Here is a 27,383-nt window from a genome sequence, read left to right as displayed (position 1 = left end):
GTGACAATGGCGTTTGAAACGAATCAGTCCAGTTTTCTTAGATGCTGACGTCAGGCGAGGGGAATCTTAAAAGGTCGTCTCCAGCTTTTTTTTTTATGTTTTCTCTAAACTGATAAATATTTATTATGTTATAGGTTATATCTGATTGAGGAAAAAATAATGAGAAAAATAATATACTCCACGATTTCAATGTGCGTGTATGCTTAAAAAAAGTTTTCTATCAGCAAATGAATTGAATCTCTTGAACATATATATTCTTAAACATGTGATTTTTACTTGTCACTTTTTACCCAACAACACGGATTTTTTTCTTCAATTTAAGTCTCTGATCCTTAAATGTTGCCTTCACTGACCCACAATGTGTGTTAGGTAACGTATTTTCGTACACGTCAGCCTTCAATTTCACTGTCCTGTCAGCGAGGAGGAACTTTTCCTTTGTCTCGGCTCTGTTGTTGCTGTCATCGTGGCGGTTTTCTTCATCCCACCAAGTTTTCTGCCTGTCAGCCTGAAATCAGGACAAGAGACGAACAGACCAGCAGACGTCATCCTTCCAGATTTTGGTGAACAATACGTGCGTTTTTGTTTTTTTTCCTGCCCTCCCTCCCTTTCCACGTTCTCCACTTCTCCCTCGCAGGACACAACAAGTGTTTGATTCGCTGTCTGGTCGTGCATATTAATGAGAATGGGATAGCGGGCAGCTTTTAAAAGAGCTGCTGCCTGCCTCTCCACAGCAAGCGAGGGGGAGAGAGAGACCTAAACGAGTGATTGGAGATTCATCCAAGCGCTCGGGACGCACAGACGGAGTTGCACAATCAGTGCTCCAAAGGGACCCCAAAAAGCTGAAATCCCCATTGCTCTTCACGTCTGCCTCCCAGTAGTGGATGCTATCTACATATCGAAAGACTTTTTGTTGATATTTCAGTATTTACTGCTTTGGAAGGCTCCGGTTTTGAGGAACTTCTTTTAAAAAAAATCTTTTTGGACTTGTGAAGACATGCGTGGGTGCACGACGGTGCTGCTTTTGTTAGTGGTGGCCTTATGCTGCCTGAGCGCAGAAGGTAAACACTTTTTTCCTGTTTATCTTAGTTAAAGTTTGTCATTTTTTCAAATGGGCTGTGCGGCGCTTAAGCTGTGATAACTGAACAATTATCGGCAGGTGGGAAATAGGTGGAAGGTGAAAGCAAACGCCTGGTGTGTTGTGTTGTGTTCGTGAAAGGAAAGATTGAGGAATCAACTCGTGCTGTGCGGAGTTTGTTTGAAACCAGAGTCAACAGCTGAAGTCAACTTTGCTGAAGGGACTCAGTGGTGCGTTTGCTTGCATGCCTGTGCTCCAAAAATGAATTTAGGTTGGCATAAACAGTGTGTTACCAGTAGCGTGCACTCAATTAGGCACTTTGTTTGTGTACTAGTGTCCATAAACACTGAGATCTTGGAGCTGAACTGTAATAATGAGTACCACTGTGGTGTAAGAAATCTGTGTTATGATGAGCCTTATGTTGGCAAGCGTCCTTGCACCCTGAACAGCCCTCTGGGACATACAGCGTCTGGCAAGACAAGCGAAGCCACCCATATGTAACTAAATTAACAGTAAAATATTCCAATTTTAGTTTTTACATAATTATTTAAAATGCATTTTTCTTTCTGTATCATAGATTCTCCTTTCATGTCTGCAGCTGTCAAACTTTGTGGGAAAACTTTGTATTTGCCAGGAGCATTATTATATTCTGATGGAAACTGACTTTTTGTATAAGTGTTTACCACCATATATATATATATATATATATGAAAGTAAACATACACGTCATTTGAGAACAGGTTTAACGGGCATCTCTTTCAGTTCAGTGTGTAAAGTGGTGAAGCTGTTTGCCTTTGACAATATAGTAACACCAGTGTTTGCCCATTTTTATTGGCCTTTGTTGTCTGATATGTTGGCGCTCCGTCGCGCTCCACTGTGGGGGCTTGTGGCAGATTTAGTGCCTGGCGGTCTGGACAGATAGCAGATGATGGATGAGGGAAACCTTGGACTATCCAGGTCATCACCTCCCATCACAAACATACAGCCCAGCAAAACTAATTTCCTCTGTGTAATATATTCACTACTACAGCTAGAAAACTTGCCCTGAACAGGCATCATTTTAGGTTGATCAGAAGATGATGGACAGACATTATTAAATATATGTGTATGCTTCAGAAGTAAGATGACATGTAGCTTTAATTAAAGAGGTGCATAGTCTCTCCCTTAGTGCTTGTAGTGCAGGAATTTTATAAAATTAGTGTCTGATAGAGAAGCAGCATGATAGTGAGATAAATGCAGGATAGCTGAAGTCTCAAGTTCTTCGTGCAAGGCATTAAGATCTTTAGGAACCCATGCATCGTCTGAGCTTAATGGGATAAATGCAGCATCTTTAATTTTGCTGATGTGCAGTGAACAATCAGCAATAGCGTAAAACTCGTACAGTGTGGAATTCAAGCCAATTTCCTCTCTGCACAGATGTTTCCATTTTGGTCACGCTTAATATAAAAAGGGGTTTAACTGCATGCCAAATTATATTTCTATTTTAATGTGCCTTTGACTGTGACTTAAGTAAAAGCATGGAATTTCAGCTGCGTGTTGCCAGATATAAATATAGAAACAGATAACACCCACTTGTCATTTGAATTAGAATTCAAAGATAAAGCGGGAGTACTTCGTTGTGCTTCCACGCCAGTTTGCTGTCAGATCGCAAAGAATCAACTTCCCTGTCAGTTAAATAACTGTCAGTCTCACTGGAAGTAATTGAGCTTGCATGACAAGTTTATTCGATTTGTGTGTTAGCAGTGTAATGTGTGCGTTATATTTCTCAACAGCTTACAAGTGCAGGTGCACCAGAAAAGGGCCCAAGATCCGATACAAGGATGTGCAGAAGCTGGAGATCAAACCCAAACACCCGTTCTGCCAGGAGAAGATGATATTGTGAGTCACACTTTGATTCTCTTTCAGTGTGTCACTCTCCATATGTCATTTCTGCATTTTCTCCTTTCTCTCTCTGCTTTTTTCCTCAGTTCTTATTCCTACTTTACATTCTTCTTTTTGCTTAATCCCTTGACATTTCCCTACCTGCTTACCTGTGTTCCCTGTTTTCCCCCCTTTCCTCTGGTTATTCATCCCCTTTTTCTTCCAGCGTGTACTCTGCACATGCCTTGAATACAAATCATACAATTAGCAGATTACCAGCATATTTAAAGCCGTTCCTCCAACATACTGTAAACATATTCAGCAGCTGCGCTCGCGTTTCGAGAACACCTTTTCGTCGGTGCCTAAAACACTCTGAAAGATTTACAGCGTGATAAACTGATAATTTAATTACTCCCTGTAGACAGGAGGTGGGGATGATTTATTACCTGAAAAGGAGGGGATGAAGAAAGCAGCGATTTCCAGAACATTCCACAATGTTCAATTACTCAAGCATGAACATTTCCAGACTTTTATTTGTAAATTCAGACATCATGAGCAGTGTGAGATGTTAGCATCACATAATGCTGCAGTCCATTAATCTATCTATTCTACTAATCTATTAAAGTCTAGTTAATGTAAGAATAATGTGATGCTTGTGTGTTCAAACGACTGTTTGTACTTAAACAATAAAAAATGGGCTGAATCACAGATCAGTGCTTGATCTTTCTGCCTCTCTCTGCCATCACACATTTAACCTTTCAGGTCAAAGTTCAAGCACACATACAGCTAATATGCTCATTTTGAGCTACTGAGGAATGCAGCATCAACTTTTCTTCTCCTATGAATTATATTTCAAAAGGAGTAACCTGTAGCGCTTTAAGACAGACACTCTCACCGGAGATTTATAAATACATTCATATAATGCATACCGTCTGTACTACATGATTTCAGCTGATGTGAATGAAGCCCCACAGAAACCAATAAAAACTATAAAACGCTGTGTGCGTTTTATAGTTTTAAGTTTTTGCTTCAAAGCTAAATGAAGGCACAGCAGATGGGGATGTTATGTCAGCCTCCTGCGACTCTGCTTGGTGTTCGATGCACAATCTCTGCTGCCACCTGCTGACACATTACAATATAACACAGAGGACACAGGCTGTGCGATGTGTGGACAGATTTTTCTACTTTTTACAAAAGGTTTGAGATAATATCCAACTATTTAAGTCAGTTTATCATATCAATTGATTTTAAATGGAAAACTAGGTCCTCTTATCTCACAATTTGCTGCTTTTATAGCAATTTTAATTAAGTAAAATTGATTATTAAGTTTTAAGTTAGCTGTTGTTCCGTTTTTGTTTTATCATTAATAATTTATTTAAGCTCCAAGTACATTTATACTATTAAAATCATTCATTAATGTCCTAATGTTGTTACAGATGCCCAGTACTTTATGGTAATTGGTTGTTGTTGAGTACAGCAAATAAATTGAAAATTTTAGTGTGTTAATTAGTGTTTCAAATTTCATTTGAAAATTTCAACTTTCAAGTGCTGAATAGTTACAAAATAGCTGTTAGATGTTGTCTCCATCTATCCGAACATTATATTTTTATGAATGCGATGTGCTCTTGAACGCCTTAAGGGAGTTTCTTAAAAATTGAGCCAAATGTTAGCTTAGCTGATTACATTTTGAGGGTCAGAGGTTACGGTCACTCTAACCTCACAAAAAACATTTTGGGGCTTAACTCAAGAATTTACACTGTAAATACGAATAAATGTAACACTCTGTAAAAGTCATCACTCATGATAAAGGCTGAAAGGGGCTATTTGAATTCATGACTCCTACCTTACATATTTTATACATGAACTGCAACGTAACTGGCTGGCGGAGGACTACAGCTGCAAAGTCACACATCAAGTCAGTCAAGAAATAAATTGCGTGTGCATTCCAAAAGAACAAACCTGTCAGAAGCATTATATTGTATTTGGTCTGCATCACCTCACAGGTCTGTTTTTCTGTGAGGGTGTTACGCGCCACACAGTCATCATTCAAGGTTGCTCTATTAGCATGAGATGGGGCCCACCAGCCGTTAGTGCCTGGTGAAAAATGAGTCTCAGCAGGCTCCGGAAAGCAACAGAAAGAAAGAGGGTGGGAGAGAAATGAGCAAGAGAGTCCCCACTTTGGTCGTTTGGCTTACAGCGCTTAGTTTGGCATTCTCAGCAGCCACTCCTAACCACAAACATGCACAGCCTAGGAGCCCCATATACCATCTCCCTATTCCTACCTGTCCTCTCAATTTTCTGTCTTTTCCCTGGACTTCATTCATCTTCACCTTCCTTTTTTTAATGTCCTTATAACTCACGGACGTTTTCAGTCACTAGCTGTGCTTCAGCTACCTAGGTGAATGATAATGAGTCGGCACCAAAGCTCAAACGATCACTTTAATTAGGTTAAATGCAATATACACAGGAAGTTTCATGTTCTATCCATCAAACACACTCAGAACTCAGTTCTTCCAAAAGAAAGAACACAGAGCTATCTAACTAAGGCATCAATTGTGAAACAAAGGGACAACCAAATGGGCAGGAAAATAGAGGCAAAACTCTTTAATCTAATCTTTATAACCACTGAATACAGCCTTCGAATCAAAAGTCAAGTTCCTTTGCAGTCAAGTCATTTAGCATTCATGGTTTGCTGAGCCTTTGAGTGTGTCACTGGATAGTGAGGCCCCCTAGCATGGTGGGTCTTTTGTTTTTTTATATTTACCACGCTCGCTTCTTTCGTCTGAATACGCCACATACAGGCAGTCTGTCTCTGTCGTTGCCAAAAGCAGAGCACAACAGACAGATGAACTGATTCAATGAGCTTAGATGTCACATTTTTAAGTGGCAGCTCCATAATATTGCTTCATTGCCAAAAAAGCTGGCAAAGCTGTGCAAGCGGATCTTTTGAATTCGGAGGGCATTCAGCTGTGGAGATGTTATTGGAGGCAGCTTAGAATAGCCACTAAAATTTGGGGCAAAAACATGTCAGTTGTCTTACTACTTAACCAGTCTCTATTCAGCAGACTCAGACTGGCTTTCAGATGGTTTGACTTGCTCACAACAGTGTTTTTACTCCAATGAAGTTGTGCTTTGAGTTCTTAAGCTGAACTTAACCCTCCCAGTCAAACTGAAAACTTTCATTGTGAAATGTTCTTATTTTGCTCACTAGCCATTTTTGTTGTCATGATATGATAGCAGTCAGATTCCGGTAAGTGCTTGGCCTTTAGGGCCACTATATTATTTTTTTTCATAAGTGATGTAGGCATTGAAATGTTAAAAGCGATCTTACTGAACAGCTGGCAGCCACATGTGCAAAAATAACTTTTTGCACATTTTAAAAATCTTTTTTCATTTTTATAGGAATAAATAAGAGTGTTCAAGAGTACATGTGTACTTGATACCGACTGGAAAACCTACATGTCATGTTTTGTGTTTTTTAAAATCAGTATTTAACCTTTGCTTCTTCTCGGCTCCTGTTCTCAGTGTGACAATGGAGAATGTGTCTCGGTTCAAGGGGCAGGAGTACTGTCTTCATCCCAAACTTCAGAGCACTAAGAACCTGGTCAAATGGTTCCGCATCTGGAAGGACAAGCACAGGTAATAGCCTAACACCAAAAATAAATAAAAAAATAAATAAAAATCAGGTGATGTTAGTTAAAAGTACAGTCAGTCGTGTTGTCAGGTTATTTAATGTGTAATTATATATTTCAGCAAATTGATTTTCACAAACTGAAACATCTACACCAGGGGTCTCGAACCCTAGGCCTCGAGGGCCGGTGTCCTGCAGGTTTTAGATGTGTCCTTGATCCAACACAGCTGATTTAAAGGCTAAATTACCTCCTCAACATGTCTTGAAGTTCTCCAGAGGCCTGGTAATGAACTAATCATTTGATTCAGGTGTTGACCCAGGGTGAGATCTAAAACCCAACAAAACTTGGGCCAGCTAATGTTAGGCTCAAGTGTTCTGAAAGTCACACTTCCTTCTGTTTATCAGAGACAAAGTGTCGCTAAGAGTCCCAGTCCAAAAATGTTAGATCCATGTTGTCAGCTGAGGTGAAAGCAGAATGACAGCCTACACTCACTACAGATAAACAGCAGCTAGAGTTGTTTGTCCTATGGAGGCCACCATAGCAAGGATTTTACTCTTGCATTGGTAGGCATAACAAAACAGAATTAAGTTGAGCGTGATCTGCATTCTAGTGACATCTAGTGGTCATTTATCAGGTTTACATGAGAAAAAAATTATATAAACACGTAAGTCAGACAGAGTTAGCTTAGTCAAACCCATAAACTATCGGTGTAACAGTTAAGGTCCACAAGTGTACTTTTTTTTGAGCTTTTATGTCCAATTTGCTGCCTTTCATGGGAAATAGAGTTTGTGCAGTTACATAAATTGTTGTGTTCTGTAATGTTTATATCATATTGCACCACTAGAGGGTGGTGTCGCAAAATAAGAGTAAAGCGGAGTCGGTAAAGGTTTAGAGTTAGAATATAGTTAGATGGCTAGCTGATAACTGATGTGTGTCACTGCTACCTCTTCGATGTTAGTCTGTGCTGAATTCATTAAAGAGCACTGTTCTTCATGAGGACTGGTTTATGTAACAGAGATAACATATGCTGTTATGGAAACTTAACCCCTTTTAGAGATTTGTTAAAGTAAATAAAAGTAAGAATCTAAAGAACATTTCATGTATTTACAATATCGCAAAGCTTCATAACTTATATATATATAGTCAAATGTTTACAAAACTTGATGTAACTAATGGTTATTTGACTTACTGCTGCATTGCTATCATCTAAAAGCAGTCGGGCTATTCTTTTCTGACAAGCCAGTATTTCCCAGACAACTGTTACTGAATGTTTCCCTTTGGATTAGCCTCTATAGACCCTGAGATGGTTTTGTGGGAAAATCCCAGTAGATCAGCAGTTTCTGAGATAGTTAAACCAGCCCGCACCAGCACTAACAATCATCTTCCCCATTTTAATGCTCAGTTTGAGCATTATAAGGTTATTTTGGACATGTCTACATGCCTAAATTCAGTGAATTGCTGCCATGTGATTGGCTGATTAGATATTATTAGATATGCATTAACAATCAGCATTCCGATTACAAGACGAACGCCCAACTCTTGAGCCACGATCGCCCCCTTATCTCTTAAAAATTACCATGTTATATCTTCTTTGTCATTTCATTAAGAAGCAATGCATAAACCACTCATAAACATATGCACATAAAGTTTTTCAAGTTTTATCCCTGACTCCGGGCTGAAACCATATCCAGTGGCCATCAATAAAGATGTGATGCTTTATTGATTTGTTTTGTTGAAACTAGTCTTTTTAACTTCAGAGGTCAGACTCAGGTCTTAGACAAAAGTCCTCTGGACGTATTTTTTCAAAAACAGCATTTCTAAGGGACACTGTTGGTTACAGAAGCATTAAAGTCATGTTTCTACTACATGTAAACATTTGATCGCTACTCAAACAGAGACACCTTTTTTTAGGAGGCTGAAAAAAACCTATATTGTTTACAACCAAAGGAGCAAATCTCGTAAGAGATATATGTTTGTTTTCCACAGGGTGTATGAAGCATAAAACCGTCGCTCTCAACACAAGGATCGTGTGAGACAAACAAAGGACACCAACTCCACCAGGACTACATTTGTGAAGTACAAGATGTAATCTGCATTGAAGCTGTACTTCTACTTCCTCTGCCTGAGATCTGTCAAGCGCATCAAGAGATATCTACAATTTGTACATAGGCTGGTGGGCTCGCTTTAGTTGGCCATCAGTGTAGTTACAGTCACTCACCACTCCAGTCTTTGCCACTGTAGTTACATTTGTCAAATTGTGGACAACGCCATCTGTGTTCAAACAGTTGTATGGTTGTTATTCAAAGGGGCTTCTGTTCTGTTTTGGCTTTGGTGAAAAATGTGCAAGAAAAAGAAATTCTGAGGAAAGGCAAATATTTCTCTTAGAAATACAGTGTATTGGTGTTTAATCATTGCAGTTTCCACTTTTCCGTATGACAGGTATATTTATATAATCAGCGTATAAGGTTTGGCTACAAGGGTGCAGTTGAAATAACGGGATAAAGGTTCTCCATAAATTAGATTCTCTGTATCTGTAGAGGAGAGTCAGTCAGTGTGTGATTATATTTTATACAGAAGTTGTTTTTATTCAGACAGATTATGGAGGTCCGACAGTCAGTGTGTGTGTGTGTGTGTGTGTGTGTGTGTGTGTACGCATCTGTGAGTGTTTTAACTGTTTCCATCTTAATAAAAATTCCTCTTCAGAGGGACAATGAATCAATTTTTTTGCAAACTGTTCTCAGACTAAGAGTGCAGATTCAATAAATATAAAAAAATATAAAAAAATCAAACAGGTCATTTGTGCCATCACTGCTACAGTCTGTTTACTGGAAATTGTCCAAATAGGTCATTACTAAGTACACTAAGAATATAAGAATCCTAGCTGTTTATGATGAATGACTATATGTTTCCATATTTTCACACTGGTTGAAATATTTTTTTAACTGACCTACATATCGTGGCATCCTTAAAAGGATGAGTCAGGCCTGCGATAGCACCAGTAGACAGCATCTTGATTTTAAAACCTATTTAAACTCTTTAACGCCTGCTGAAAATGTAAAATAATAATAATTAGAATAATTTTAGGAAATATTTGTCAGACAGAAGTAAAATGTGCTCTGGGCTTTACTGCACCTGCAACAGTAAAGCAAAAATAAATTACAGTGACATTATCAATAGTTTCAAACTCTGCCCAGTGAAATAGTCTGGCTTACTGGTGTGTTTTTTATTAGTTTATGGACAATAAGGAAGCTCAGTGGCACAAAAGAATGAACTATATCAAGATTTGGTTACACAGAAAAAAGTTTCTTTTGTATGTCTTCTTTTTTGTTGTATGATTTATATATATATTTTGATAGTAGAAATGTTGGCTGTTATCAGAATTGTCATTTATGATGGAGTTTGTGTTATTTTGATGTTAGAAAGGCATTGGAAAAGTAATGCTTTGCTAGGGACGATTTGGCTGAATATATATATATAAAGAAGCATTTTGGAAGTGGAAACATATAGCCTGTACGTTACTGAGAATAAAGAATAAATTCATCTTAAGACTTTATAGCATCATGTATATTGTATTACTGCATTATAGCTGTTTTTTGCTATTTAAATCTTGTTTTGGTAACAGATTCTTGGAGGGTGTGTGTTTGAAATAGCCCACCAAGCTCACTGTTAGACCTTCCTTAGATTGTTAAACAATAAACACAGCAATAAAGTGTCTATAGAGTGTCTATAGAGCTTGTGTCAGTTTGTGTTTGTATTTAATTCATTTTATTGAATTATTGAATTGTAGTTCAACTGAAACAGCAAAGAAACCTTTTTTTCTTACAACATATTCCACCAGGTGGCGGTAAATACCCATTCAGTCACATTTAATGTCCTGAAAGTGACTTTGCTCCACTGTATTTATGCATAAAATACATTTATGTTAAGTAATATAATGCATGACTAATATAGTACATGTATTGATCATGTCACTATGTGCAGTATAGGCTGGCTGGATATCAAATACGTGTAATGCTCTTTTATTCACTTTAACAAATCTCTAAAAGTGGTTACGTTTTCATAACAGCATATGTTATCTCTATTACTTCAGTGTTTTATGTATAGGCACATAAACTATTCATTTAATGATTAATTAACTTGCAGCTATCTTTATGTAACTGCACAAACTCTATCTGCTATGAAAGGCAGCAAATTGAATATAAAAGCTCGAGAAAAAAAAAGCACACTTGTGGACCTTAAGGTTACAATTGTTACACATATAGTTTATGGGGTGGACTTTGTTGTGAAGGCTCAGGTTTATTATTCTCCCAGCATATGAACAAAGGGGTGCTTAATAAAGTAAAGTTAAAGGTTTTAGTTTATACATTTATTCATTAGTTTTATTTGTAAGAAGCAATGTACAAAAACACTGGAAGAGAAAAAACAAACAAAACAAACACATATCTAACATGCAAGTAATAATAAAAGAATCTTTGAATTATTAAGCATACAATAGCAATAGTACTTCATTATTTCTAAAATATAATAAAGAGATTATTAGACTGAACTTACAGCATTGTGCAAAAGTCTCTTGCCACTCCTTTCTTTATATTTTGCTTCCAAGGAGCCAGACTTGCATGTAATATTTTAAAGTGAGCAGCAGTTCTCCAGGCTTTCTGAAATTAATTCACAATTTTTCTTTAGACATTGGCTGCTTTTTATTTTATTTTCAGTCCATTCCTTGTACCAGAGCATTTTTACATATAAAAAAGCCACACAACTCAGGGCAAAAACCAGTCTTGCACAATAGTGTAATATAGCCAAATATATATATATATATATATATATATATATATATATATATATATATATAAACACATACTTGACACTGGATTATTACTGTTAAGTAGATAAAGAAATCAGCCACAGATGCGTTTTAAGCCGTCTCTGCTAGTCTACAGCTGTCTGCAAGGCGGGGTCAGTATTTGGCAGCTGTCTCCTGCTGCGCTCACAGTAAAAGAGGCGGGGCCAGCATTTGGCAGGTTCGTCCCTGGAGGGTGTGTGTGTGTATGTGTGCGAGTCTCTCCAAGCAACGACCTGCGAACGGGCATCCGAGCCAGTCTGAGCAAAAAAACAGGAACCACATTAATTTCGAGTGTCTTTGCAATGTTCCCGACGATATTTCTACATTATTTGCTTTGATCTCGTCAAAGTTATCGTCTCACCAGAAGTCGGCTTCAGAAACGAAACAAGAAATTAATGCATCTCGCTCCGCTTTCCTGTTTGTTTTGACCTGGTAAGGTACCCCGGAGCGTCTGATTAGCTTTCCTTGCTAACAGCTCTTCTTCTGGTTCTCTCAGCATCTTAAACGCTAACTAATGCTAGCCTGCTAAGCTAACTCTGTCTGACCATTTCTATTATGTGTTTATATCATTTTTTCCCTCATGTATACCTGATATGATATATCTGCTCTATATGTGTCTTTACGTAGAGACTAATATTAAAGCACACAGCGGGGCTTAAAACCGTTTGCGACTACATTTGTGGTCACTGTGAGCTAGTGGCTAACGGATAGCACCGAATAGCAGTTCCATCACATCTGTGGCTCCTCCGCAGGCACGGCAAGCTAATTCGGAGACAGAAAAAGAAACTCCTAAATAATTGAGTGTTTAAGGTTTTTATCAGTACCGCAAGATAAAAAAAACACTCGATAGGTTTTTAAAAAAAGTTTTGTGTACCTTTGATAATATATATAAATTATGGAGTTGTGTGATATTGCTTGTGCATCAAGAATATGAGACGCAGTAGGTAGGATAGTTTAAAATCATCCGGTTATGACGGGTTTTTGTACAGGACTATTCGGAAACCGTTTTGAAATCTGTGTTCCTGGAATTCGTGTTCTCCCGAGTTGTAGATGGTTTCATTTTCTGTTCTGTTTATTTCTGGAAAGCTTCACTGACACAGATGCTTCCTGCTCGGATGCATTTAACTGTGTGTGCTGGAATGTTCGCCAATGCTAAGGTTCACATGATTTGATACGAAGCTGTGCTGATCCAGATGAGGATATGTATATGTGCAATAATTGCGTCAGCAATGGCGTTACATTGAAATGAGAGGCTGACGTTTATTTTTGAGCTCTTTGAAGTCTTGGTGATTGCATAATGGCATCCGGCAACATGTCAAGAAGCATGACGGGTTGGTCTTCATACGCTGTATAGTGTGCATAAGTAAAAGAACTTCCATGTGTATGAAAACTAGACTGTAATTCATAATTAGTCATAAATATTTGGCCAATTTAGGTCATAAATAAGGCATTAGTTAAGAGGAATTTACCAGTATATCCAGGTATGTTGTTAGTAATATTATTTCTGTGCCTACCATATAGGTTCCAAATATTTTTTTCACTTCATGACTTGTAGGAGTTAATTCTATAAAACCCTTTTAGTTTGAATACATTTCAAACTACAGCGCACCTAAATAATATACATTCACAATTATTAGTTATACCTCTTAAAGTGCTCATTAACACAAATACCTAATTAGGAAGTCACATGGCAGCAACTCAATGGATTCAGGCATGGAGACTTTGTCAAGTCAACCCGCTGAAGTTTAAACTTAGCATCAGAATGAGGAAGAAAAGTGGTTTCAATAACTTTGAACTTGGTTTGACTGATGGTGCCAGATGGGCTAGTCTGAGTATTTTCCTACACACCTCTCTGTACTATGCATAAGTAAAACAAGTGCTCTCACAATCTAGTTTGAAGTTCAGTCTGGTCTGGAAAAGGGAAAATATCAAGTGAGCAAAAGCTCTTTGGATAAAAAGCCTTGTTTGTGCCAGAGGTCAGAGAAGAAAGCTGTTTTGAGTTGATAGGCAATCAACAGGGGCTTGAATATCAGCAGTTGGGCTCAACTGTCTTAAAATTGTGTTTAAATGGTACATAATAAATTCAAAATAAAATGTTTGCTGCAATGCTACCTTTGCCCCTGTTTTTAAATAAAGTCAATATATAGCAAGTCTTTGTTGTAAAGCTTTGATACAAACTCCATTTGGACTTGTCAGGATAAACAGTGTTTTAGCCTTGAGGAATTACCCAGTATGCTGTTAAGCGGCATAATTGTGTAAATATGAAGTTATTAATTAAATAGTTTGTTTGACAACTTGTGTCCTAGGATTGTTCCCAGTTGAAGAGAGCTATTTGCAGATTTGTAATGGCTGTCCTTTTTAATGTGTATGATTCATAGGACAGGAACTGTGAGTGAGAAGACTGTACAGTCATAAAAGCCCCCTTCTCATGCGCTTCAGCAGTATCCATGGCAGTAATAAGATAAATAATAATATAAGCTATTTGAAAGGACACGGTGGGCGTTGTATCTTTTAACTGGTACAGCATTTATGAAAGACTGGTACACTGCTCAGCACTGCGTAATTTACAGTCATAAATACTGCGCTTCGAGCTTTTTAATTGTAATAAAAAGCTTTGTTTTACTTTGGTAGTAAATGATACATTTCTGTTGTTTGTCAGACAAAACAAGTTAACTAGATTTCAAATTATGCTATGAAAAGCTTTTTATGAAATTTACATTAAAAAAATATGTGATTAAGTTGATTGGGAATTAAAATGAGTTGTTCTGTGACATCATCAGCTAACCAAATGATGGGGATGGCATTTTGATAACTAGAGATATACTAATATATCAACAGAACATTTGCATTGGTCTTGATCAGTTGCTGAAGTCAATGTTATCAATTTTATAATGGGTAAATATATATCAGGATTGTTACAAAGGGCTGAAAGACTTCTAACAGTTATGTTACAAGCTGTCCAGACGATATCTTTGTTTTTGATACTAGTTTATTAAAAAACAAAAAGCTTGAAAAAATTAGATTATATGTTATTTATGTCACAAAACTGTCCTGGCAGTAATTTAATACAGAAGCAACCTCTGACTTGTTTCCACTCTGTTCTGATTGGATAATCTGTATTGTGTTGAGCTCTTCAGATATAAAATAAGAATTATTTTTTATCTACTTTAGTCTTAGGCCTTCTCAGTACAGTATAACCTGTTTCCAAAACACTAGTGTCTAAGAAACAACAGGTGGGTCTATACAGGTCAGTGGAAAAAATGAAAAGTAAGTAAAGTCAGCTGCTGTAAAAACACCTTAGATTTAATCGGACAGTACTTTACAATCTAAAGTGGTCTTATACAACAGTCCTCCAATACAGTCTACCTTAATAAAGGTTATAATGGTCCATGTTTGATGAAACTGTTTAAGCAAAGTGTTGATTCAGCTTTATGGTCATTCTAGAGTTGAGTTCTGGAGTTGTTGGTGTAAATGAACTAGATAATGGGAGCGCAAACATCTCTAATAAAAACTGATCAGTATGATTTTTATTATGATTGATTTTGAAATGGGCTGCGTTAACTTTAACTTAATGTAGAACTGCAGTTAAAATCTATTTAAAATTTTTATTACTCCTCCAGTGATTTTATCAATTTTATACATTTTAATTTTATACATCCTCTCACAGTGCATATACATGCATGTTAGGTTAATTGGTGATTCTAAATTAGCTATAAGTGTGTATGTGAGTGTGAAGGGATGACTTTCCATTTATGCTAGACCTGCAAAAGACAGGCCGCCTGCCTAGGGAGTACTTTACCTCTCACTACATGAAAACTGTTCCAGCCCTAAGTTGGGCAAGATGGATGGATGAAACTGTAATGGTGGCAATGGCTCTTACTCTTAGAGGCTCTTAGAGTGGAGTGTAACATATTAAGCCTTAAATACAAGAGAAAAAGCAGTAATTTATCATATTGTGACAGGAATCGGTATGATTTTCAAATATTCAAGTTGTCATCCACTAATAAAAATGAGTAGTGACTGGGTGCTGGCGTAGCTCACTGGGTTGAGTAGGGGATCCATGTGCCGCATTCAAGAATAATTGGATAAGTTAGTATTTTTTTTCATGAGATGCCTACATGTTAACAGCTGGAAATTTAATAATTACAGTAATTATTTTACCTCTAGTCACCTACCTATAACTAACTAACTAAGTATACCTACCTATAACGAAATATTAATACTGAAATCAAATAAAAATTAAATTCTCATTAAGTGTACTTAAACTGAACCTGCAGCCCTTTATGTGGAGTCTCTCACGTATGCACATACCAACAGAGTCAGAACTCTCCAGCCTCCTACAGCGTCAGATAAGACATACATGTAAGACGACCCATAGTTTTTATATGGAAGGAAAAACACACGCACACACAGCAGTGTCAAAATCACACAGCTGCCTGGAGTGTGAAACTATTGTTGCCTAGTCATTGAATGTTGTTTTTTTTTAAATGCTGTGTATAGGGCCCCAAGCCAAACTAAATATGCCCCAACGTTTGCTAAAGCTGGAGCAATACTACCAGAAAGCTACAAAATTAAATCTCATTTGGTTTATGTTAGCACGTATATAGCAAATATGCTTTGTAACTTATAACTAGTAGAATTGGTGAAAACACCATTTGTGTGTTTGTATGTCATGTGTAAGCACAAGGCTTAAGTACTCAGTGATGGAAAACAACAAACTCCCATGAAAAGGAGTAGCAATATGAAAGTATGTAGCTACAAGCTGAGGAAATCCAAAGCACTGCCTTCTGTTGTAAATTAAACCAAAACTGCCCGAAGGCAGTGTCATGCTGTGTGTCACTGCCCTGGCTCAAAGACTGTGTAAATGGAGATGGTTCACTGGGTGGCTATAGAAACGAAAGCTTCTACATGAGGGGAAAAAACCCTCATAGAAGCTTTTTCCCTCATATTTTGTCATTTACCTTGAATAACAAAGAATATCAGAACTTTAACTGTACATAGAGAATAGATGGAAATGATGTGTACATGCTTTAGGACTTCCACCAACAGGTTTGACTAGTATGATCCTTTTGGCATGTATGTATGTAATTGCTAAGTGCTCTCAAACATGGAGCTATCACTGTTTCCTCAATGACAGTAAACAGCTCAGTAAAAATCGCTGTGTCACGTAATTATGAAATCAGGAAGTCATGTGAAAGTACAGTTTGTCACTACTTCTAAAAAACTGACACAAAATGCTTTAAGTTATCAAGCTCCTTGTGGTATGAAATAACACAGAAGTGGTCAGCAAGGAGAGTGGTGAGGGGGATAGATGGCACTTGGGTCTGGTATAAACTAAATGTCCCACGTATAAACTGATCTCTGGAGAATGCTAGAGAATCAGTCTTGTGTAAAGATCTGACTGATCATCTTTAAATGCTCAGTGATGAGTACCAAAACTATGAAAAAGAGAGATGGAGTTGGGGGGGAAGTAAAACAAGGTCCTCATTTCACTTTGAAGGACTTGACGGATCTTTTTGCTCGTGTCTGAGTGCGAAATACCTTAAAAGGCCTTGCAGCCTCCAGGCTTTGTGGGTCAGAACTGTTTGGGCAGCAACAATAGGCCAATAGAGAGTGGTTACAATCTTTTGACAATTTGTATTTACGTTTGAAAATTCCAAATCAGAAATTGATAATTACATTTATAAGTTTAAAATAATTTGCTGTAGTTATTTGATGAAAGCAGTTCTTAATTTTAGTTTGGAGTTCATTTGAAAAGCAGAGGGCTACAGTATTCAATTAGGCAGATGGAAAAATCCTGTACTGAGCAGCTGGTTGGGGTTAAGTAATCTGGGGCTGACACCGTGTTCTCAGTAGGTTTAAGGGCAGTGCCCTAGCCGTACAGTATCTGCTGAGTGTCGAGCAACCACAGAGATTGCCTGGTGAGCAAGGTCATATAACTGGAAATACAGCATGACAAACGACCATAAAATATATTTGTAACTCTTAGCAGTATTTTCTACAGTATTTGCAGACCTTTGTACATTAAGTCTGTGGTTTTCTTCCTGCTTTGGAAAGCCCCAGTCGCTAAATATCTGTAAGCGTATTGGTTTCTATATCTATTTTCAGTTTTGGTCTGCATAATTAGTTGCCACCCTGTCTATAATATGTATATATTAGCTGTTATATATATATATAACAGCTACTGGAAATTAAAGACTGAATTCGTTTAGTTGCCCAAGTTTCCTTGTTTTTTATTTGTAGAAAGAAATAGTGACTCACTTTTGTTGATTATTTTTTCTTTATAATGTATGAAAGTGACTTATCACAACTGGGGTGGGTGATCAGTAAAAACAAAACTTGAATTCACCCTTGTTTTAAGTCCTGTTTAAGCCAAATTGCAATCAGTAAAGCCAACAGTCAGTCAGCGATTACTGCATGCTTTCAAACTTCTTGAATTATACTTGTGATAGCTAGAGCAAGGCTTTGCAAATGGCTAATGCATTAATTTGACCATGACCTCAGAGGTGAGTTTTCCTGTCTTGATTTGGCAGTAGTGCTGTTTGGCTTGGATTGAAGGGTAAAGTTAGTTTGCTGGCATCAAACTCAGCTATTAAAACCTCTCAACACTGCTCTGGAGCCATTTCAGGTCAAGTCATTGCTTACCTAGATCTGGGATCAGCTGTGCTCACTCGTTCAGCATTGGCTTTTGCACGGAAACTCATTTAATGGGATATACTTTGGTTTATTTTCATCTGGGCACATTAAGGGTTTATGTTACAGTGTTACATGAATATGATGGATACTCTCTATTACTGTTCATATAAGTCAGTAAAATTAAGGAAATATTTTTAAACATTTATAAAAATCATAGCAAACACAGAACTGTTTAAAGTTGTACACAAAGGCCTTGCATTATATAAAACTAGACATGCATGGGAAACTGCATTTTAATAATTATTTATATTAGTTTTAAAATATCAGTATCATTAGGCTGAACAACAACAATTAAGTGATTATAATATCATGAAACTGTTCCCTTGAAGTCTACAAACAATAATATGAACTGTTTCCCACTCTTAATATTTTGTTTACATTACACTTTAATAAGTACACAGCCTTGCTAGATTCTGTTGTGCGTTTCCATTTTCCCAGATGGGTTTCTACTTACAAAAAGAAAATTACATCATTACTCTTGATACTTTTGTACATGCTGTTCCTTTTTCCACACGTGGAATTAGTTGGGTAAAAAAAGGTGCTTTTTCAATTACATTTTTTGTCATTTGCCTTGACTTAAATGATCTATTATACCTCTGTTCTTATCATAGTAAAAATGGCAAACAAAATTTAGCAAGTGCATCTTGAAGAGAAAATCGACTCTTTTGTGTGTTCGATGCATGTGGAGAACAAGCATTGACTCGTGGCCACAGAGCAATAATTGAGAAGCAAATTCTCATTGATCTAAGCTCATTTCTACTTACCACAATGTAGATTTGTTCACTTAAAAAAAAGTTAAAAATATAAAAAGATGCAGTTAAAGAAGTAAAAGACAGCAGCAAAAGCTATAATTAAAATGTCACTTCCTCTATTCTCTGTGAAACTATAGCTTGAACTCGTATCAGATTTTGCTTGGTCACTGTTTAAATGCTCTTCAGCCTGTTCATTTGTCAGCTTATGCTCACAGCTGGTGTTTTGATCTATTGTTTACACACAGGAACTCACACACAGATGGGAATGACAAGACTTGTACTATCCTGTGTAGACTATTCTGTTAATTGAGCCTCATTCAGTCTTTGTATAGTAATGCAAAGGATATTCATTCTGTGATACTAGACAACAGGCTTCCTCATTGTTTGAGTTTGACTTTCCCATTGCACTGTCACTGCTTTCACAGAGATGCCAGACATACACAAAGGCAACGGTGACGTAAAATACCGGCAGAGTACTGGCCCAAAGTTGGAGTGCAGACATTTGGAAATTTCCATCAATGTGAGAACGAGTGAGAGAAAGAGGTGATACAATCGATGCTAAATCAATAAAGCTCAAAGTCATTGCCTCAAAGGAGGCTGGGCCCAGCAAGTCCTCCAAGCTCTGCTAAGGTCGGGCTACCACCTAATCTGTAATGCTTTGATGGTGAACTGAAAGGAGTGTGTTGAAGTATATGGAAGCTCTGGAAACAAAACATTTACTTTCAAATTTGTAGGTCGTGTACATCAGTAGGAAGTGTACTTCACACCACTGGTGCATATTTTGTCACCATGGCAACTAAGAAAAAAGAAAGACATAGCAATCGAATTTACTATGTATTTAATAGATATCAGTACCATCAAAAAAAAAAAAAAACCGATTACATGCATAATATGCATACAAGACATGAGATATATATCACCATACAAAACCTATCCACAGATTATACACCTGCTGAATTTAGTGTGAACCACACTAAATGTTAAAATGACTACTGCAGTTACTTTACAGTACAAGTTTGAAATAGATCTGTTGACTTAAAACCCCAATTTTACAGTAATTAATGTTCTTGTTCATAATCCTTTGCATAATATTTCTTGATAGAGGGTAATTACTTTAGATGCGCCAGCTCCACATGACTTTGTTGCTGTAGATGCTATCGTTTGATCAAAAACCACTGGTTTATTATTACTTAGTTTTCTAAGGATAAATTAGTGTTAGCTCTAGGGGGACAATTAAACGTTTATGATATAAGGCCTCTAAACAAAAAAAATCTTCAACTACATAATAGCTCTATTGGGATTGGCGTGATAAAGAGGCTGCACTAAAAGTTGATAATACACTATCAAAAGTCCCTTTTATCTTTTATGCAACATTGCTGTATGTTAGTGATGGCCTACTGTCATCCAGACATAGTTCGTGACAGTAAAGCCACAGTGTATAGCCAATGCTTAGACAGTAATATACACTATGTGTACTGTATAATAGACTTCTTTGGGAGATTGCACAGTCTGTGTGCAAATTACCTTTTTTAAGATGGTTATATTTAATAAAATATGACCTTAACCGTTTCTTTAGTTTAAGAATAATCTGATTTGGGTTATTGGTAAAGTGTTAAAAAAATAAATTCTGTATGTCTGTTTACCCAGATGGCAACCAGTCAAACTTTATGCAAATGTCCCAAACAAAATGCTGCTTTTCCCTCCACTCCCACATTGGCTGCACAGAGCTGCACTTGTGTTTCCACTGTAGGCGTTAGAGCTTTTTTCAATGTCAAAGCCTTTCTGGGAAGCAAAGAAAGGTTGTTGTTGTTTTTTTTGTTTTGTTTTTTACTGTTTCCCTTGAAAGGCACATGAGTCCTATAAAATTTTAAGACAAATTAATTCAAAGGCCTTCATAAATCACATGGTTGTTTATCCATAAAATGTCAGTATAAAGTATCAAAAAATTTCTGTTACAGTTTCCAAAAATGTCTGTAGGTTGCATTTTCTAAATGACTGTCCAGAATGATATGATGCGTGCTGCATAGGCTGGTTACACGAAACAAGATTTAGCTCTGTTCACCCCCTTAATCTGTCATATTCGTCAGATTCTCTAGCTTCAAAGAAAATCAAGCTAACCAACATTTGACAGCCAAACTAGTTTTTAAAGTACGTGTTGCATGAAATAGTATAAAAATATGTGTTGAAATGGTTATTTTTGTTAATGTCCCCTGCATCTTCAAAATAATTAACAGGAAGATTGTGAATGTTTCTCGAGGGAAAGAGATAACAAGGCCTGAAAAGAAGATGTCCCCCAAAGACATGTGCTTATTAATTTATCACAGAAGGAGCAGCTAAACTAGGCTAGGGCAGTGAGCTGCTGCTGCTGCTGCTGATTCAAGGGCAAACGCCAGCTTTACTGCCTTTTGTTTCCTCCTGATCGTCTCCTTACCTCACTTGCCCTTTCTTCTGTGACTTCATTAGTGTTTCTGCACGGAAACTGGATTCTGTTTGAGCAAGATAATTGCCAGTTTTCCTCATTTGGCATAAGAAAAATAAAACACAAACAAATTGTAAAAATGATTTGCCGTCTTTGTGTGGATACACTACTCAATTTTTCCCTTGTGTTTTTCCTCTTCTTATTCTTTCAGCCATTCTCTTTATGATGCTCTTTTATTCTCTATAACTCTACTCCTTCTTTATTCCCCCATCTGTCTGTATCTTAGACTCTCAGCCTGACTTGACCTGCTGCTGTCTGCCTCCAAGAAATAGACTATAATTTCAAAGTTGTAAAATAAAATAAAACTTTAACCTAAATTTAAAAATGTTAACTATCCGCAAAATATTTGATTTTGTACTAATAAATGACTGAATGCTAAATAATACTCTTCAACTCTAAAACTAATCTACAGATTAAGATAGAGTATAGTAGTATCTACTTGAGTCTTAGTGGGAAAATGTATTTATTTATATTAACATCTATTTATATGTAATCCTTCTATTCTGTTGCTTTATACACTTGCCATGAACAGTCTATGTAATAGCTCATTAGATGCTATTCAACCTTTAGGCTTTTTAACACAAAGGATAGTGCTATCGATGTATATATTGTTTTAAATTACTTAATATTTTTCTTAAATTGTACAAATTGAGAATAAAACAAATAATAATAATGTTAAGTATCAAATTTGTAATTCTTGCAGCGAGAATCTAAATGACAGAGTATTTATTTCTCACCAAAATCCCTGCTCTCTGTTGCTGCCATTTATGCATTTTGCCCATTTAGAAGTAAGTCTGGTGGATAGTGAACATCATCTGCTAACAGCATGTCACTAAAATGTACAGATAGAAGAAGAAGAAGAAAACAAGGAAGTTATTACAACATTACAACAACATCCTTTTGCTGGGACAGGGTGTATTGTTAGGGTGGCTTAGTGCTACAAGGCAAATGAAAAGACTTGGCACTAATACCAGACAGCTTAAAATGTGCACATACAGGTTTTAGGTCAGCTTTCACACCACCTATATGTTTTTGATTTATACATGCTTTAATAGCTGTTGTATTTCCTGTCTTTGTGTTCGTGCTTTCTTTTACGGGCTCTCTCATGCAAACTGTTTATTTTTCAAAGCCCTATCTGTTAATGTTTTGTATACTGAGACTGATACAGCTGTGTGTAATGTAAAAACACCTTAGCTGCTGGGATCAACATAATCACTAGCTGTGCTTAGCAGGTTTTTGATATGCTTCGTGTTATTCAGGTTCTTGCAAATTAGTTAAACATTACAAATGGCTAACTGGGCTCAAGGTAGTAGAAAATTAAAACTATTTCTGTGAGGTGACATGTTGTAAGTAGAATCTGAGTAAATGAGTCTCAATTTAAAAGCCGTCACTTTGTGCTCAGTAACTCAGATTGCAAATCAGATGGCACAGAAAATGTTTAAGTATACACACCCTGAATGATACATACCAATGCCTGATACATTTGAGGAGTGCTTAAAGTGACGTGTCATCTTCATTACTTCAGTGACAGACCTTTTTTGGGGGGGTGGGGCTGGCGTGGGTCATTCCAACACTATCGACTTAACTAAAGACTTAACAATCAATGGATACATGTAAGAAATGACTTGAGTCCAACACGCCTAACACAGTAGGTGTGTGGAAATATGAGGCCATAATAATGGTTTTATGGCAGACCATAAAAGTTGATAAAGTTTAGGGGATTCGTGTTTCTTCTCACGTTTACCTTTTTAGACTTTCAGGAAAGAGAATGAAAATCTCTTTCCTGAAGATTTTTTTTCTTTGCATGTATGTATCACAGTTTTATGTAGTTTTCTGTTATTTACCTTTTGTCTTATGTTATGTCTTAGGTCTCACTAAGTTTTAAGACTGGGTTTTTATTGTATCAAAATATTTACTTTAGTTTCTTTTTTTTTTCTTTAATGTGATTAAGTAATATACTTGGCAAGAATTGTTCAGGGGCAAGGTCCAAGAAATTCGGAATAGATTTGTGAGGCAGTTGAGTCACGTAGACACCCAAGTTCCAATAAACTATTACATGAATTCACAGGAAACTTATATCATTACCTTGAAAGGGAGACAGAAGCAAAGGCTGGAGTTGAACTTGGGGCACTGCAATAAGGCCAACTGATCCTTAATGCAAGGTGCAGTTACTCTACCAGGTGGGCCGCCAGGGCACAACAAAGGGCTTCTCTCTTTTTTAGTTTTTGGTTTAATATAAATGCTAAAAAACTCCCAGGCACTTTGTTTTAAGTGACAATTAAAACACTCTATTTCTTATACCACTATTATGTTTAATTGAGAGAGAAGAGTTGGGTTTTTTTTAGTTTTTTTTTTTTAGATTGAATATATCTTTTGTATGAGAATGAAGCCTTTTTAATTCTTCAGATTTTGACAAAGTCTATATATAATCTTCTGAAGAGCAAACAAAACCATTTTGAATCCAGGAAGCCAATCTGTGCAAATATTTTTTAAGCTAAGAAATTTAAGACAGTACATCATTGAGAATGAAAAACAGAACTACTGAAATGCAGGAAACAGGAGCAGTTTCTGGGTTTGTTCTTATGAAGAGAATTCCTGGCCCAGCTACTTCCTCCAACCTTCTTTTTGTCACCTTGTGCTTTCCTCATTTAGTTGGACCATGATAGTTTGACAACTAATCACAGACTGCAGAATTGAACCACTTTGATCTCTTTTATTCAGTAGATTTCACACCATGGTGCGCGTTGGGGAGAATTTGCTGATTTATTTATAATGCCCTGTGAATATTTCATTTTCATTGTGGTCATGGACTCTGTTTTAATGGAAAAGACACTGTTTTGCACATCAGAGGTTCAACTTAACAAGTCTTTTGTTCTCGTAGTTTTTTCCTCTTTTTTTTGCTGCTGTTATCACTTGGACCATGTCAGTGAACTGTGTGGTCATAGTCATATTGTGGAACCTCTGATCTTTCTGTTCAGGTTTCATATCTATGTGAACACAGGTGCTGCCATACTGAAATGTGATACAAGTCACATGGCAAGGATAGAGTCACGATCCAGAATCTGATTCTCCCGGCAGGTGTAGTTGAACTGACTCAAATCACATGATTAGTTGTGAATATAGTCCCTGGAAACTCGTATTTTACTTTGAAAGTTCTGATCATAAGTGATTCATTTCAAATTTGTTTCTGTTCCTTCTGCACCTGAAGCTCAATAACCAGAAATCCTCATAGTCAAACATTAACCAAGTCTTTTCATTAGCAGTGTTTGACTTTCAGAGGGTGAAACAGTTAATTTCAGCGGTCCCCAACCTTTTTTGCGCCACGGACCAGTTTATGCCCGACAATATTTTGTCGGACCGGCCTTTAATGTGTCGCGGATAAATACAACAAAATAAAACTAGTACCGGTACCGAAAAAAAGAAAGTTTATTCATAACACACGTGAAAAGACCCAGGAAAACCGAGTAAACGATAAAAACAATAACAAAATAACGCTAAAAACTGATAAAACACCCTGAAAACCATACATTTCACACCTGAGCCTCAACTCTCGCGGCCCGGTACCAAACGACTCACGGACTGGTACCGGCCCGGGGGTTGGGGACCGCTGGTTAATTTAGCTTATCTTCTGTGCTTTCTTTAGCACATCAACTGACCGTGTTTATTCTAGTGAGACAATAAAGTACAATTGGAAAATGCCAGAAGAATAGCAGAGCCATAGCCATACGTCTGGAGGTTTATTAGATGCCAAAACCCTATGATGTTTTGGCATCGAATAAGCAAATGTGAAACGAATGATTCCAGTCATTTCATCCTTTATCACAGCTGATGCGAGGGAAACAATAAGAGTATGGCTGTTCCCAAATCATATGCATTCCGGTTCTTTATTGGACCACACGGTCCCTCCCAATTGAAATGTGTGAGCTCATGGCTTTTTACCGTCTTATTGTTTAGCCGTGCGTCTCTGTGTACACCTTTCTGGGTGTGTGTCTTTTTCTTTGAACACCTTCCTTCCTCATTCTTATTCAGGTTTATTTTTCTCTCCTCAAGCACTTAAAATTTATCATGTTCAACAATGCCCCTTATTGTTTAGAAGGACGTTGTAAATGTATATGGGTTTAAGACAATCAGATAGAAGCATACAAATCAGTTCTATTGCTGACCAAACACTGCAGAGATCTTTTAAAGTCAATTTTCATAGCAGGCAAAGCTTTGGTTTAGTTGGTTGTCTAATCTCTTGGTTAGAGATTGTCCTCATCTGTCTGTTCCTCTGTCTGACATTGCTCCAGTGTTTTGAACCTGCCTGTTAATGTCAAGCTTTTGGTTCTGCTATTAAAGCTTTCAGCCTGGTGAATTAATAATTATCTAACAATATTCAGAAACAGTAGTTAGGGCTTGCATAATGACTTTGTTTTCCAGGAACAAAGCTGTGTAGCTTGTGGGCTCTGACCCAGTACAAGAGTTTTAGCTGCAACAGTGGGATTTACTCTGGCTTTTAAAGAGGCTTAGCAATGCCAGTTCAGTTGGCCTTAGAAAAACTGGAGGCTGAAGAATCTCTTTATTAGTAATAACTGTGAGCAAACACAAGGGTACTGAAAAGTCCGTTTGGTGAAGTTAAGTAAAATATCCTATGTAGTCATTGGGAAAGCTTTGATATTAAATATCACTCAGACAACAGTTCAGTAAGATGGGAACACTGGTACTCAAACAATGGCAGATAGGAGAGTAAGTAAAACTTTAGTCTCCAAACAGACCATATGGTACAAGAGACAATAATTATGTGTGCTGCCTTAAAAACCAAACTTGAAAACAGTTGTTTCTGTTTATTGCAGTTCTTTTCTTCATCACAACATAGCACATGTAATCACACATTGTGTCTAACAAGGAAACTTGGCTGTGCCTGACAATTATAATATGCAAACTCTGTTTCAGTCCCACAAAACCCAGAAATACGATCCCAAGTAATCCGATGGTTGATTTAGGTTTTATATTAACCAAAAATGGCAAAGAGCTCATTTTATCGTTAGTGCGTAAGTCAGTGCACTGGAGTTTTTTCATGGTTTTCCTGATTTGAGATTGTAGCTTTTAGAGTTTATAGCTTTCATAACATGGCACAGGGCTTTATTTCCATATGGTTGTTGCCAAGGCTCTTAAAAAGGTTTGTAACAGGCTCCATTTGATGGTCTTACTTACATGATCCAGACGACTGTTTAGGAGATTTAGGTACTTTTGTAATTTTGAAATCTTACTGTTTTTGCAAAGAGAGGCAAATCTTTTATCTGTCAGTATTTTCCTGTTGTGCCAATTTCTGTTCCTGTTTATCTCTACTACTGCGCTTCTCTTATTGTAGAACTGTTGAATCCAAGTAGGCCAGGTGGGTGGTGTAACACACAGCCAAAACTGTGAATAAGATAGGGAAGAAAGGAGTGAAATGGAAAAGTGCATTTATACACTGTTTTATTGAGTCTGGAGCCTAAATGGGTCTACCTGCCTTTCCTTTGCTTCATCAACATAAAATACAGTTTGTGGTACATATTTCCATACTGACCAGTTAAGCAAAAGTAAAATTTTCCTCCTAATATACTTTCAGACACGTACACTCATTAGCTAGATCTCATTTTGCACGTATTCTAACATGCAACCATGTCCTGTCTGGGCAAATAATAGTTCACATTCATACAATGGCAGTATTGAGACACACATGCACACTCTAAAGGGGCAGGAAGTCAATAGGAACACACCTAATATAGACATTAAATGGGACTCTTTGTGCATACGGGCAGGCACAGGTCTGTAAGACACTATGGCACAGCTTTCCAGAACAATCTTTATTGGTTTAATTATTGTATTCAGCTCTCCAGCTGACTTTTAGACAGCCTGATATCTCAAACCTTGAAGATTTCATTAGCGAGCAAGGAGAAAAACAGAATGGGGAGTGAAGAAACAGGAAAGACAGGATTTTAATGAAAAAAGATGAAAAGAAAATGGGCTCGGAGCATAGAAAAACTAGGGCTACGTCCACACGTACCCGGGTATTTTTGAAAAC

At 37.1% G+C, this 27,383-nt stretch overlaps 2 protein-coding genes across 5 annotated transcripts in view; both read left to right on the top strand.

Annotated features, from left to right (window-relative positions):
• Positions 1-603: 603 nt before the first annotated feature.
• cxcl14 (chemokine (C-X-C motif) ligand 14) lies at positions 604-10,292 on the top strand. Its single transcript, XM_006804543.3, has 4 exons — positions 604-1,058; positions 2,848-2,953; positions 6,461-6,574; positions 8,554-10,292. The coding sequence occupies exons 1-4, from the start codon at positions 995-997 to the stop codon at positions 8,567-8,569; spliced, it is 300 nt and encodes a 99-aa protein (XP_006804606.1). The 5' UTR covers positions 604-994; the 3' UTR covers positions 8,570-10,292.
• Positions 10,293-11,589: 1,297 nt separating this feature from the next.
• Positions 11,590-27,383, top strand: part of fam13b (family with sequence similarity 13 member B) — a 76,984-nt gene continuing 61,190 nt past the window's right edge. For all 4 annotated transcript variants that reach the window (XM_006804539.3, XM_006804540.3, XM_006804541.3 and 1 more), the window contains exon 1: positions 11,590-11,842. The gene's annotated coding sequence lies outside the window, so the exon portion shown is untranslated. The remainder of the gene's footprint in view (positions 11,843-27,383) is intronic.

This window comes from Neolamprologus brichardi, chromosome 2 (assembly GCF_056152115.1).
Source record: "Neolamprologus brichardi isolate AB-2024 chromosome 2, ASM5615211v1, whole genome shotgun sequence".
NCBI lineage: Eukaryota > Metazoa > Chordata > Actinopteri > Cichliformes > Cichlidae > Neolamprologus > Neolamprologus brichardi.
Note: the sequence above shows the minus strand (reverse complement) of the source record. Positions and strands in the feature narration are given on the sequence as shown.